Genomic DNA, 14,835 nt, shown 5'->3' with positions numbered 1-14,835 from the left:
AGCCAAGTCAAATACCGTGCTGCCCTTTTCGGGGGGAATAGATGCTACAGCTGTGGAGAGGTTGCACACTTCAGGGCACAATACACAACAAGAGAGACTTTGCCTGACATTACTGCAGAAGCTCCAAAGGTCCTGCAGAAGTTGCTATCTGGGAAACCGGTGGATAACTTCAGAGGGCCCCAGTGAAGGAGCAAACTGGGTGCCCATCTACAACAGCTAGCTTTAAACCTAATGACACTAGGAAATAACAGCAGTGGTCCAAAGCCTCACAAATGCACCCCCTGGTGTATTTGAGTGACTGTTTAACTCACCCTCTTTGACTTTGAGTAGGCAGTCCCAAGAAAAACAATGCACACCAATCTCCTAAAGCTACATCTAGACACCAGCAAAAATGAAAGTCAACTGAGAAAGGGTGCGAATACAGACTGCAAGGCCTGCTGTCCCAGCTGCTCCAAGCAAAATCACTGACAAGTTAGCAGGGCCTTCTCCCATCATGCCAGCAGTCCATCTACACCCACTATACATCTGGGTCCAGGAGCCTAGGCAATATGGTCCTTGATGACGTGTGGAGTCCTTTATGGCGCCATGTGGGAGAGTGAAACGCGTTGATGCAATTTCCAGTTTTCGAGTCCAAACAATGTCACTTCTGGTTTCGGTGGAACGCGTGCTGGATGCAGTGTTTCCTTGTTTTTCTACCACTGCAATACCTCATGCAATACCAATTTTTCTATTCTGTAAGTACCTTACCACCTTTGCGCAATAAAATCCTGCCAAATTGTACTTCACTATTAGTCCATTCTTTCCTTTTTGTTGCCAATATCTACCTATGACCATCACGATTGGGGGGAGATCTTCATTGGACCCTTCTATGAATTGCCATTCATGGCCAACGTTCTAGCCTGAATGACCCCTGGACTGAAAAGCTAGGGGTCCATTCCTTTTGGTGAGTGGGGAAACAGGAGGGGTGTGTGATGTACCTTGAAGTTTGAAACACAACTGCACTTTATTGATTGGAGCACATTTGCACAATATATATGGACATTTTTTTCACTGATTATTAGATCTGTTTATGATGTTTACATTATTGTGAGCGCTGTAATCATATTTTTTTTTCATTTTGCCAAGTGTATAGCACTTTGTGTACAGCAGCTGCAATCACCAGTCTTAATAATTTCACTTCTAGTGCGAGTCAATATATATATATTTTTTTTTCAGTGTTTGCAACATTACTGACTTGCAAGTAAAATTACGTGCCTATGCTTCTAGAACAAGTGAATCTAGCTACCTGTCAGGGCTGGGCTCAGCCCTTCCTTCTCTGAGCTGGCCGCGCATCTGTCGGCTAATTGTCAGCTCCTTTTTCTCCACAGTGACTCACCTGTTGATGATATCCTGCTCGTCAGTCCTGCCTACTTAAGCCGTCCAGCCCAGATCATCTCTGCCTTGGTCACATCTCTAGAGATGCTCTCCTGTGTTCCCGTTAAAGACTTGCTTGGCTGAGATTCCTTGTGGCTCCAGATCCTGCTTGCTGTTCTACTATGCTCATCTCTGGCTTGTCTGACTATCCATTCCAGTTCCTGAACTCTGGCTATGTTTTGAGTACGTTTACTCTGTTTACCTTTTTTATTATTATTAAACAAATGAGATTTAACTGTACTTCTGTCTCAGTCTGATTCATGGTTTCTGACACTACCCCAGTCTCGCCCTCTGATTTGGTGGGGGAGCAAAAGATGAGATTCTACCCACACAATACCCCACTCATTCCTGAAGGGAATGGAAGAGCCAAAACTCTGAGATAGCTTCTGAGATAGCAGGAGATGTTTTTGAAGAGTGAATTTAATGTGGGGTGTGCAAAGAATGCTCAACACAGAATTCACCTTCAGAAAGACAAACTAGTGAAAGAGCGCATCATATTCTACTGAGTGATCTAGAAGATCACTGTGAGTAACTGACAGAGTTGAAGAGATTCAAAAAGTCCATTGTGGTGGCGCAAACAAAAAAAAAAAAACATTTCCCTGAGGTTGTGCATCCAAGTATAGAAGATGCATTACGGCTTGTCGGGGATGAAGTGGCTCAGTATGCTGAACCTAAAAGTGGGTACTATCAGATCTCCATGCACCCTGAAGATAGAGAGAAGACAGCTTTTATCACTCCTCTAAGGTTCTTCAAATTCAACAGAGTGCCTAAAGGGCTATCGGGGGCCCTAGCAACCTTCCAGCAATTGATGCAGAATACAGTAGAGGACTTGAACCTGAATGGAGTGCTGGTGTACCTAGACAATATCATTGTCTTCAGCAGAACCCTGGAAGAGCACTAGGAAAATCTGGAGAAGGTCCTGAAGAGACTTCATGATTAGGGGATGAATCAGTCACCTTGAACATGTTGTCTCTGCTGAGGGAGTGGCCACTGACCCCAAGGTGCTGTCACCTCCTGGCCAAGACCTGCCAATGTGACTGAGTTGAGCTAATTTTGGGGTTCTTCTCATACTACCGAAGACTCGTTGAGGGATTTGTAAGATAGCCTGGCCACTCAAAGAGTTGTTGAAGAGTGAAGGTGAGGAAGACGTCACAGGCTTACCTAGTCCATCTAAACAAGCCAAAGGGCCCCGAGAGTCAATTCAGGATCAATAGATTGATCAGTGCGAGCAAGCCTTCCATCAGCTGAAGAGGAGCCTTATGTGTGCCTCTGTTCTAGCCTATGCTGATCCAACCAAGCCCTGTGGACTGCACGTCAATGCTAGGCAAGATGGGCTAGTTGGCGTATTATACCAAAAGCATGACAGACACCTATGACCTGTTGCCTATGTGAGCCGAAGCTTCAGCACTGCCGAGAAGAACTATTCCACCCACAACCTAAAGTTAATTTCCTTGAAAGGGGCTGTAGTGGATAAATTCAAAGACTACTTTTATGGTGCAGGATTTGTGGTCAAAACTAATAATAACCCACTCACATACATTCTCACCACAGACAAGTTAGATGCTACAGGGCACAGATGGTTGGCCACTCTGTCTGGTTTCTGCTTTAGCTTTAAGTATCGCCCAAGATGCTTAGAGATGCTGATGCCCTGTCAAGAAGGCCTTATGGCCCTGAAACTATTTTGGAAGATTGGACTCAACTGACATCAGCAAGCTCGGTGTCAAATTTCTGAGCACTGGGACTGCACTTTAACTGCACTCAAATAAGGGATGGGGGGCCTACCCAAACTCTCTAAGAAGGACTTGAGAAAGAACCAGCTGGAAGACCCTTTTTGCAGTATGACCCTGAAAGCCCTATAAAGTGGGAGATCGTCCAAGGGGGCCCCTTGGACGATCCTGAAGACAAGTGTTAACTGTTCCTGCTGAAGAAGCATAGGAAAACAGTATTGACTGCCCTCCACGATGGGCCGAAAGGACTTTCAAACTAGTGAGAGGCCATTTCTACTGGCTTTGTATGCGGGTCAAAGTCGAGCACTACTGCCACTCCTGCCTAAGCCACTGCTGTCCAGAGCTGCCTCAATGGGCCACCTCCAAAGCCAAGGGCCCATGGAGTTGATGTGCATTGATTTCTTATGCCTAGAATCCGACTTTAGTGGACAGGGGAATGTCCTGGTGTTGACAGACAATTTTGCCAATTTCATCAACAGTAGCCTAGGTCTTGGTAAAAAAGCTCTTTGGGCATTATGGACTGCCTCAGAGAACTTATTCAGATCAATAAAGAGACTTTGAAAGCAGTCTCTTTAAACAACTGCTTGACATGTTAGGCATCCAGAAATCAAGAACAACGCCATATCACCCTCAAGTGGATCCACAGCCAGAAAGCTTTAACCAAACTCATGTAATGTTGAGGACTCTCTCCACAGAAAGAAAGCAACATTGGAGCAGGCACATCTCTGCTGTTTTGCATGACTACAATAGCACAGAAAATTATACGAATAGCTATTCCCCTTACAGACTCATGTTCCGGAGGGAAGCCCGTCTGTCAGTGGATCTTGCTTTCGGCACCTCTATAAATGGCAGGGAGCTACAACTCAAAGCCTCTGTAAGAGCTAAAGATGGCTTACGTGAAATCTTGAGAAGCTTTGGATGCCAGAGGGCAGCTGAACAAAAAGAATTATGATCTGAAAGTTGGGGTTCATGATCTTCAGCTGGGAGACAAATTGTTGCTATGAAACCTGGGACCCACTGGGAAGCATAAGATAGCTGACTGGTGCAGTTCCCAGCAATATGTTGTCTGCAAACAGTTGTCCAACTTTCCTGTTCACCAAATGCCTCCTGATGGGAGGATAGGGCCTCTGATGACTTGGCATCAAAACCATCTGCTTTCTCTAGGTAAAGCCATCAGGGTGCCTGAAAGGACTGAGATGCCATTGCACAGTCCATCCTCTTCCAGGTGAGATCCAGTGACCCAGCCACAGCCTCCATCACCAGACATGGATGAAGGAGAAAGCATTGAGAATAAGGAGGTTTACATGGGCTGGCTGGATTCCACTCCACCTCATCCTCCTGCAGAGACTGAATCAGAGATCCTCAGGCCTAAAGCCCCAGAATTCATACCACAGTCAAGGAAAACCTGCCAACTCCACTGGATTCAAATGAAATAGAGACTTCCTAATCATCCCCAGGGCTGGGAGAAGAATCTGCTGGAGAGTGGTCATCAGAAAGGAGTGGAGGAAAAAATGGCAATCCCTCTGGGTGAGAGTTCTGAAGAAGCCATCTATACCACAGATTTCCAGAACCCCCTGACACATCTTGGTGGATGCTACCGATATCAATGGTCTATGTGCAAGGCAACCCCTCTCCCTCTGACAAATAGTGGGAGATTCCCTTGTTAGATTCCAATGTAAATGCCAACTGTTTGTGTACCAGGTTATGGGCTTTTACATGGTGCTGAACTCAGTCTCTCCTTTGTGGGATCAAAGGGTTGTTTGGTGGGGAGGAGTGTGTAGCCATGTGCCACCAGTTATGTGTCCACCCACTCACTCCCCGTGTCCCCCTGCCACTGTGCCTCTGTTAGGCCCCTTTCACTAGCTCAGCGGGAGATCGCTTTGTTGATCTATACGCTGAGGCGGCGGATGACAGGTATGTTTCTGCTTACTGAGCACCTGTCAGAGCCCCGCTGATTTCTATGGGGAGATCGGATAAAAGCGGACAGCATGTCTATTTTCATCAGATCCCATCCAATCTGCCAGGCAGATGGTGAACGTATCGCTATATATCTGTCTTTAGTGGATCGGATGGCAGACGGGTGTCAGCAGACACATCTCCGCTGACATCCACCTGCCCATAGGAGTCAATGGGTGGCCCGCTCGGATCCGCCTGAAAAACGGACAGGCAGATCCCAGCACGCTTATCGTGTGAAAGGGGCCTTATAGAGAGAGAGGCTGCAGGCATCAATGCCAGTTCTCCTCTTTTCTATGCTGCTGGCTGTGTAGACTTCCAGCTTGCCCCCTGATGCCACTGCAGAGAGGGACAAAAGTGCAGCAGCTGGCTCTTTCTATTCACTTTCTCACCATCGCTGTGGAATCGCTCTGTGTAATCTCCTGCTTGCTCCTTTTCCCCTCCCTCCTGGCAGCCACAGTCCCAGGGAGCAGAAGAACTGGTACAAGTCAAGGACGGGGAGAGGACTTGCATACAGGCACAAGAGGATGCTGGGAAGTGTAGTCTTAAAGGGGCCCTGTGTAATCCAAGCGAATTGCTAAATAACTACAGGACCCACAATCCCTGCATATTAGTCGAGATCTAAACTTTTCCTAGGCAAACTTACCAAGACTCAGGAAGTCTAAGGCTGGAGCAAGGAGTGGGCGCGTGCTTCCTGGAGTGTCCATACACCCCAGACAGCTAAGAAACTGAACTACTGTGGTCCTTTTGTGTGTGTGTGTGTGTGTACCTGTAAAAGTGCAGACCCAATGCTGGAATGTCTGTGCCCATACAAGGGTGTTATTCCACAGCGCCAAAACCTGAATCTGAAGGGACCTGTTGCCATGTGTGCCTGCAGGCTGGGCAAACCAGGAAGGAACCGATCATGAGGACTGAGACTTCAGAAACAGCTAATTGCCAAGTGCCTGGATCAGATCTGCTGTCTGCCATGAGTGGTGAGCTGAAGTACGCATCCTGAACTCTTGCCACACATAGCTAATGCTAATTGGACTGCTCTTACATAGCAAGTTATCTGTCACTCACCACCCACACTCTTATATGGACAGTGCACCACCTACAGAAGGGCCCTACCAAAAGCCAGCTGCTATAGACTGATCAGGTACCATGTACTTTAGTCAACTTCCAGGGTACCCCTTATTAGGCATGCGTAAACTCATCCATTAAAGAGCTATTAGTGCAGGGTGCACCCAAGATCACTATTACTGTGTTAGCTGATTCTGACTCCAGTTACTGATTACATCAGTTAAAATGTCATTTAACAGTAGGAGATGACTGAGTTAATCATAAGATGAGAGCAGGGTCCTTTTCAGGTTGGTACTTTAGTCAAGAACAAATGTTATAGCCTGGATAATGCTTTAAAGAAAACATTTACTTTACAAATATAGATGCTGCTACTGCTGACTTCTTATTTTGCAGATGCTAGTTTCCTCACTGTGATGTTGATTTTCTTGCTTCAATTCAAATAAATAAAACAAGGGTGGTAAAAGACTATGCGGCACCCTGCTATAGTAAATATGAAACGCTATAAGTTTCACAAACAATAGCAATATGTGAAAAATACCACCCATGGTACTATTACCCAAAGCAGTAATAAATGACCATGCACAGTTGAGAAATGCATCTGGTTACATTTATATAACTTCAGCTGATTAAACACAGCATATAGGTCTACTTTAAAATTATAATAACAATATAGATTATATAGCATTATATCATGACAGCAATATTATAACTGTAATCTATCAGAATCTGAGAGTTCCTTCAACTTCAAAAAGGCATAGAATGAGAAACACCAGTGCATGGAATGCAAACCCTGTCGCACCCTGCTTGAGTGCTTCGGTCAGTATACAGCCTCCTCCAGTCTAAATATCAGAGATCAGATATTATAGCCGCACGTACAACACTAGCTTGTAGGAACATGGAATGTTTATTTGAACAAACTCACCAAATATATACCACAGGAGGACACCCCCCCCCCCCCTTCTGATCATATTACCCCAACAATACAAACTGTAACCAAGAACATAAATTAACAAAAGCTAATTAACTCGTCACTTAACCCAGCCTAGGTGACTCAATGCCCGCCCACCCACACAATGTTGTGATTAATCAGATATCCCCACTTCAGGTCAGACTTGCCAGCATCAAACTACTAAAGTACAATACACATTGTTACAAGTGTAAACACATCCCCCAAGGGTTTGCTAGGAGAGACAAAAGGTGTTCCAATTAGCACAATTGACTATAAATAGTAATCTCCCCCCTCCTCAGCCTAGTAGGCAATAGACTATAGCAGGAGACTTCAGTAGCAGACTGTTTGGCTCCTACATTGAAGAACGTGAAACAGAGGCCAATTTGCCTAGCTATTTCAATTAATATACACAGTCCAGAATCAAACAAACCAGGAATAGTCTTTATATATTTCCTGGGAGATATTGTGGATAAATATTACTAAGTAATCCAAACCACGTTATCTGTGTCCATTACGTGGTGGTCTATCATTACAGAATGATCTGCTCTCTCCCTGGGCCATAGTCAGTGGGTAAGAGGCTTGCTCCTAGTCCTCTCCAGAAGCCCCTATCTTGGTTAGGTCTGTCACATTTCTCCCCCATCAAAAGTGGACTAGCAAGGTCCCAGACCTCCACCTGGTCTGAACATGCATTAGTCGGGCAGAGTGAGCTCACATAATGAGTCCGCATGATCTCTATTCTTGGCTGCAAGGGATAGTTGTCATCAGTAGGTGTGGGGCAGAGGTCATCGACTCTCTGTCTGGCTTCTAGTGATTCAGCTGGGTGGTTTCTAACAGCCTGGGGCTCGATCTGCTGCTGCAGAGAGGGGCCATTTGCCCCAGCTCCCTGAAGCTGTGGAGGCACTGTAGGTGCTGGGCAGAGGCCAGCTGCACTCTGTCCTGTTGCCAGCGCTTCAGCTGGGAGTAGAAGCTTCACTACATCAGCTTGTCGCTGGGGAGGGAGGCCGACTGCCCTGGTTCCCTGGAACTCCGCATTTGTTGCTTTTGCTGGGCAGAGGTTGGTAGCACTCTGCCCTGTTGCCAGCACTTCTGCTGGGTTTCTGTTAGTGGAGACCGCAGGCACCGACATTGGATCGAGCTGCAGTTGTGAGGTGCCGATTGCACTCTCTCCCTGGAGCTCCTGCAGAGTGGATTGTTGTGTGCAGAGGCCAGTAGTAATCTGCCCTGTTAGCACTTCAGCGCTCATATCATCTGCTTTGGCTATCTGTTGGGGAGGGAAGACAGTTTCCTCCACTCTGGCTGACTGTTGGGGAGGGAAGACAACCTATTCTACCTTCTCCCACTGGATCCTGATTTGCTGCTCGAGAGTGACTGCCACTTCCTAACTCTGGGCCTCCAGAACTGCCACAGGTGTGGGGCAGCAGTCTTGGACCCTCTGTCCAGTTTCCAGCATTTCAGCTGGGTTGGTGTCATCATTCTGGAGCTGTTGGGACACCCTTTCTTTGGTACTGTCTCCTAGGTGCACAAATCCTTGTTGGGGAGGAGGAATGGCTGCTTCCCCTCCCTGCATCTCTGAAATACACTGGGGAAGAAGAACCACTACCTTCTCAACTCGGGCCTCCGAAACTGCCACAGGTGTGGAGCAGGGGTTTGCAGTACTCTGTCCTGCTGCCAGCACTCCTGCTGGGGGTTCGCTAGGTAGTTCCTCCTCTACAGAAAAGTCTATTAAATCCCCAGTCTCTGGAACTACTAAAAGTCCAGGGCATGGGCTGGTGGCCCTTGGGCCCAGTGCCAACACTTTGACAGGTGACTCATCATCCATAACATTCGCCGATGAAAAGTTAAGTAAATCCATGCTCTCTGTGATCCATGTCTGGGGAATGAGGACAGCTTCCTCTTCTCCCATGCCCTTGAACTGCCGTTGGACAGACGCATTTCTCCATCCAAGCTCATCCTGTGAAGAAACAGGTTCTTTAATGTCAGTCAACACTTGCTGCATCCACCATAAGACCTCTGCTTCTATAGCTATGGGCGGAGATGGACAAAGCACACTGTCACTCTGCTCCATTGCTGACACTTCAGCTGAGATTTCAGGACTGTCGGCTGGTACTTCTGTATAGTCCCAGGCAAAGGGAGGACAGCCACGTCTAGCAGCCATCTGTAGGTGATCTCCAGCTCCCATTTCTGCAAGGCCAGAAACCCTGTGGCCAGTGCACTTCTGAGACATTCAGTATCTCTTCTCTGAAATCCATGATCTCATCCAACTACCACTCCTAATTGCTCCCAAAGTTATAGGCCCCTGACAGCTTCACATACAACAGCCCCAGACCATCATAGCCAAAGCCTTCCGTTGAGCTGTCATCCACTATCCAAGGGCATGCTTGGGATACATGTCACCGGAGGGCTCTGTAGCTCTCGTCCAACCGCATCTCTGCCCAGACAAGCCTGCTTAACTAAGCTGTCTGCTCCTTGTGCAGTTTTTCTCCCAAAAACTGCACCCCCAATCCATACTGCAACCAGTACCTTTCCTGGATGGAGGGGAGAATTTTTCCCTGGTGGCGCTGCTCAAGGGCTAGCATTTACTTCCAGAGTTCGCAGCAGATACAATCATACCATCCCAGCAGGATCTGCTCTGATACTAGTCCTCTGTGCTGTATCTGCATCTCTCGCAACCTCCTTCCGAATTCCTCTTCCATGGTGGCTGTTATCTGTATCTCTCCACTTAGGCTATCTGGACCTTGGATCCCGGTGGAGGTTTAGATGTCCTGCTTGAGTTCTTCCGTCAGTATACAGCCTCCTCCAGTCTGAACATCAGAGATCAGATATTTTAGCCACCCTTACAACACTAGCCGGCACTAACTTGTAGGAAGATGGAATGTTTATTTGAACAAACTCACCAAATATATACCACAGGATGACATTCCTCCCTCCTGATCATATTACCCTAACAATACAAACTGTAACCAAGAACATAATTAACAAAAGTTAATTAACTTGTCACTTAACCCAGCCTAGGTGACTCAATGCCCGCCCACCCACACAATGTTGTGATTAATCAGATATCCCCACTTTAGGTCAGACTTGCCGGAATCAAACTCTTAAAGTACAATACACATTGTTACAAGTGTTTTCTCCCAAGCCCCCATTTTTGCCACTCTTACCATTTGATATTCTATTATAACACATTTGATCTACTTCTGTAATAATGATTGGTATGTTTTGATTTATGCACCTTTTCTGATCATACACTATCTTCACAGGAAATCCCTGAAGAAGGAATTGTAGTTTTTAATATTCCGAAACATGTTGGGTCTTTAAAAATATAATGCCTGTGTATGCTTCTATTACTGGAACCTACAGTATGATGTTAGTGTAAGAATTGTATGAATTATTCATTGTTTTTAACCAATATTTTGTATAATTTTTGAATAAAGTATATATTTTTTACTAAAATCACTTATCATTCACTCCATACCAATCAAACATTTTCCAAAAACATGTTTATCCCCCCCCCCCCACCACCCATAAAATCCCTGGGACAACCTTTCTTGATTTTCCATTGTTACAAGTGTAAACACATCCCCCAAGGGTTTGCTAGGAGAGACAAAAGGTGTTCCAATTAGCACAATTAACAATAAAAACAGTGATCTCCCCCCTCCTCAGCCTAGTAGGACTATAGCAGGAGACCTCAGTAGCAGGCTCCTACATTGAAGAACATGAAACAGAGGCCAATGTGCCAAGCTATTTCAATTAACATGTATAGTTCAGAAAAAAAAAAAACAGGAAAAGTCTTTATATTTAGGTCTGTCACACTATTCGTCTAAAGGTTGTAGGTATGGACACTTTCAGAATCTTTTAAGACCATCGCAGTTTGACTAGTTGTAATACATCCACTTACCACCCACTGTGGTAAAAGGCCCGTCGTTTGCATGCCTTAATAGATCAAGCTGAAATTCACACACATAAATATATGTTATTAAAGCCAAATTTTCAAGCAGGCTGATTCTGCTGTGCTTTCTTGTTAGCTACCCTAAATGTTATATAAAACCTTTGTCATGTATTAAATGTTTATTAATAAAGCAAAGTTTGTAAAAAAAATCAGTTTAACCACCTCAATACAGGGCATTTTCACCCCCTTCCTGCCCAAGCCATTTTTCAGCTTTCAGCGCTGTCACAATTTGAATGACAATTGTGCGGTCATACAACACTGTACCCAGATGAAATTGTTATCATTTTTTCCCCACAAATAGAGCTTTCTTTTGGTGGTATTTGATCGCCTCTGCGGTTTTTATTTTTTGAGCTATAAACAAAAGAATGTGACAAGTTTGAAAAAAAACACAATATTTTTAATTTTTTGCTATAATAAATATCCCTTTTTTTTTTTTCTTTAAAACAATTTTTTTCCTTAGTTTAGGCCGATACGTATTCTTCTACATATTTTTGGTAAAAAAAAATCGCAATAAGTGTATATTGATTGGTTTGCGCAAAAGTTATAGCGTCTACAAAATAGGGGATAGATTTATAGCAATTTTATAATTTTTTTTTTTTTGCTTACTAGTAATGGCGGTGATCTGCGATTTTTATCGTGACTGCGATATTGCGGCAGACATATCAGACACTTTTGACACATCTTTGGGACCATTCACATTTATACATCGATCCGTGCTATAAAAATGCATTGATTACTGTATAAATGTGACTGTCAGGGCAGGGGTTAACACTAGGTGGTGATCGAGGGGTTAACTGTGTTTGCTAGGGAGTGACTCTACAGGGGAGGAGACCGATCGGTGTTCCTCTGTACTGGGAACACACCATCGGTCTCCTCTCCTCTGACAGGACCGTGGATCTGTGTGTTTATACACACAGATCCACGGTCCTGCTGTGTTACCGGCAATCCCGGGTGCCCGGCGGACATCGTGGCCGCCGGGCACATGCACCGGTGCTCAGTGACACGGCGGGCACGCGCGATTGCCGGCGCCCCCTGGTGGGCCGGGAAAGCGAGCGCGTCATATGATGCCCTCCCACAACGAGAGCTGCGCCACCTGGCCGTCAATTGACAGCTGGTGGTCGGCAAGCAGTTAAAAATGCACAAAGATTGACCTACAAAATAAAACTCACCTAAAAAAATTATGGTTTCTCTTTAAAGTGATTTTAATCGTTTACATTTTTTTTACATAACAAACATGTTATACTTACCTGCTCTGTGCAATGGCTTTGCACAGAGCAGCCCTGATCCTCCTCTTCTGGGGTCCCCTGCTGGAGCTCCTGGTTCGTCCTGCTTTCCTAGTACCCCCCTAATAAGCAACTTGGGCAGGCTAGCTCCGTACTCCGCTGCCTGCATCCATAGTCATAGACAGGGAGGCCTTGCCCTGCCCCACCTGCTTCCTCATGATAGGATTTGGTTGACAGCAGCAGGTGCGTATGGCTCCTAGTGCGCTGCCCTGTGAGGAGGGAGAGAAAGAATTGAGCTGCTGCTCTTGTGCACAGCTCTGGATCAAAATCCTGGGCACAGAAAGTATTTTACCTTAATGCAGAGAATGCATTTATATAAAAAACCTTAAGGCTTTAGAACCACTTTAATTGTGAACAACAATGTGGAAAACCTGAGGTGCTCTCATTTGAATAGGGAATGGGCCAAGGTTCATTCAAGCATAATATGAATTCCTTCTTTCTTTAACCAACTCAGGGTTTTTTTTTAAGTGGCTAATATTGAAGGTAACAAACACTACTCCTTGTGGATAAGTTAAGACAAAATGTAAACAGAAAACATTTTTTTTCATTTTGCATACAGTGGCGACAAGTTAGACATTCTGTCAGGTTTTTTTTTTACAGTCTGTGTCCCTCTAGGCATAGTCACTGAGATAGAAATTGAGAGCAAATCTAAAATTTCAGAGATGTAATGAGAGCAAGAGTTGTGGTGAAATTATCCAATTGGGCAGGGTCAAATTAACGTAGGGCTATTGGAGCTGCAGCTCCAGGCCCCTACCTTCATATAGGCCCAGCCGCCCATAAAGAACCGGCCCGTGGTGGTGGTTCATAGGAATGTTATGTACCCTGTATGATTGACAAGCCCAGCTTTATGGGGTTTTTACATGTCACATCACATGACACGCTCCCCCCCCCCCCACCATCCCCTCTCTCTCATCCCCTCTTTCTTTCACCCCTCTCTCTTTTACCCCCCACCCCTCCTCTATTTAATTTGATTTGTTTTAACAAAAAAAATTACGCTTTCATTTTATTTAGGGCCAGTTCACACCATAGAAACGCAGTCCGGATGCATTCCAGGTGCTTTTCTGCATGCACATTTTTGATGCGTTACAGTGCATTTTTGATGCAGTCCAGTGCTTTTTTTCACCCTCTTTTTTCTTAACCTTAAATAAGGACAAGTGTGTTGCAATGCGTTTTTGGTGTATTTAGGTGCGTTCCAGTGCGTTTTTATGCGTTTTACAGCGTTCCAGTACCGTCCAGTGCAGAAAAAATGCAGCATGTTCTACTTTTTTTTCTGGAACGCACTGGAATTGCAAGCACTGGTGTGAACTATGCCACTGAAAACCATATAACCTATTTTCCATGCATTTTTGATGCAGAAAAAAAAATGCACTGGACTGCATGTGGTGTGAACTGGCCCTTAGGGCCCACCACTGTTGGTGGGGGCATATCTTTTATGGACAACTGTCTAAGAGGAGAATTTCCCTCACTTTGGTGAAATATCCTCTCTTTTTTGTGTATCCAGGACAAATAGTGAAGGTAAATCTACCCAGTGGAACACAGACACCAAAAAATAACCTGAAAGGGGTTTTAGACCTTTCCCAGACTTTAAAAGACTAAATAATAGAGTGCTGGCTACATACACATAAAATATATTTCTGCTTTTATTTATAACACGTTTTAAAAATCAGCAATGTCTTTTTTATACTTTACAAATTTTAAAGGAAAGCTTGTACATGGTCTAGGTAGGTTTTGCTCAATGGCTGCAACCTTGGCTAGACTCCAAGGGTACCAATAAACTCTGTACCTTTCATCATTAAGAAATTGCACAATCGGTGATTCAATATGTAAAATATGGTACACTGTACTTTCACTTTTCATAACAAACACATGCATGTTCTACAAAAAAAAACATATTTGCAATATATATATATAACATGTGTACTTCTTACCTTGAGGGCCATCAAACTTAGCCTTTTTCACTGTAAAACAAAAAAAAAAAGAAGAAAAAAATAACTTAGTTCAAATGCACAACAGCAAAAATTGCAGCATTTTCAGAATATTTGGTACACACATTAATGCTATTATGTGTTATTCAAGAAAATATTGATTGAATTTTGGTTTAAAAATTTGTGTTTACATTTTCCAATTACTATGGTTATTGGTGTCTTATGATCATCAAAAAAAGATAAGCAAGAATCTCACATGCACTGAACATCCACCAAACATTCCTGTTTATTTTTTACTGGTAAATCAGTTGCTGTATTTATAGTACACATCTACCAGGAAGATTTGCCTGCATGTTCACTGGATCAAGTAACCATAACCAACATCCACCAACATCTGTTCTTCGATGTGAAAAGATGCTTTCTGTACTATTTATGCTGTTTATACGCTAATTATAGCCCAGTGATTTGGATACAGATCCTCAGAAAACCTTTACTCTGTACATTCACTATTGTGAAGTGGTGAATATGCATTTTGAAACATGTTCTAGGCCCCCTTTAGTTGTGTTCCGCACAGGGT

At 44.4% G+C, this 14,835-nt stretch overlaps 1 protein-coding gene across 14 annotated transcripts in view; it reads right to left on the bottom strand.

The window, feature by feature from the left end:
* The window catches only part of UNC13A (unc-13 homolog A), a 359,756-nt gene that overhangs the window by 278,714 nt on the left and 66,207 nt on the right, over positions 1-14,835 (bottom strand). For all 14 annotated transcript variants that reach the window (XM_073595327.1, XM_073595322.1, XM_073595338.1 and 11 more), the window contains exon 2: positions 14,262-14,291. In XM_073595327.1, coding sequence (XP_073451428.1) covers positions 14,262-14,291 — 30 coding nt within the window. The remainder of the gene's footprint in view (positions 1-14,261; positions 14,292-14,835) is intronic.

The sequence above is a fragment of the Aquarana catesbeiana genome, linkage group LG01 (genome assembly GCF_042186555.1).
Source record: "Aquarana catesbeiana isolate 2022-GZ linkage group LG01, ASM4218655v1, whole genome shotgun sequence".
In the NCBI taxonomy this organism is placed as follows: Eukaryota; Metazoa; Chordata; class Amphibia; order Anura; family Ranidae; genus Aquarana; species Aquarana catesbeiana.
Note: the sequence above shows the minus strand (reverse complement) of the source record. Positions and strands in the feature narration are given on the sequence as shown.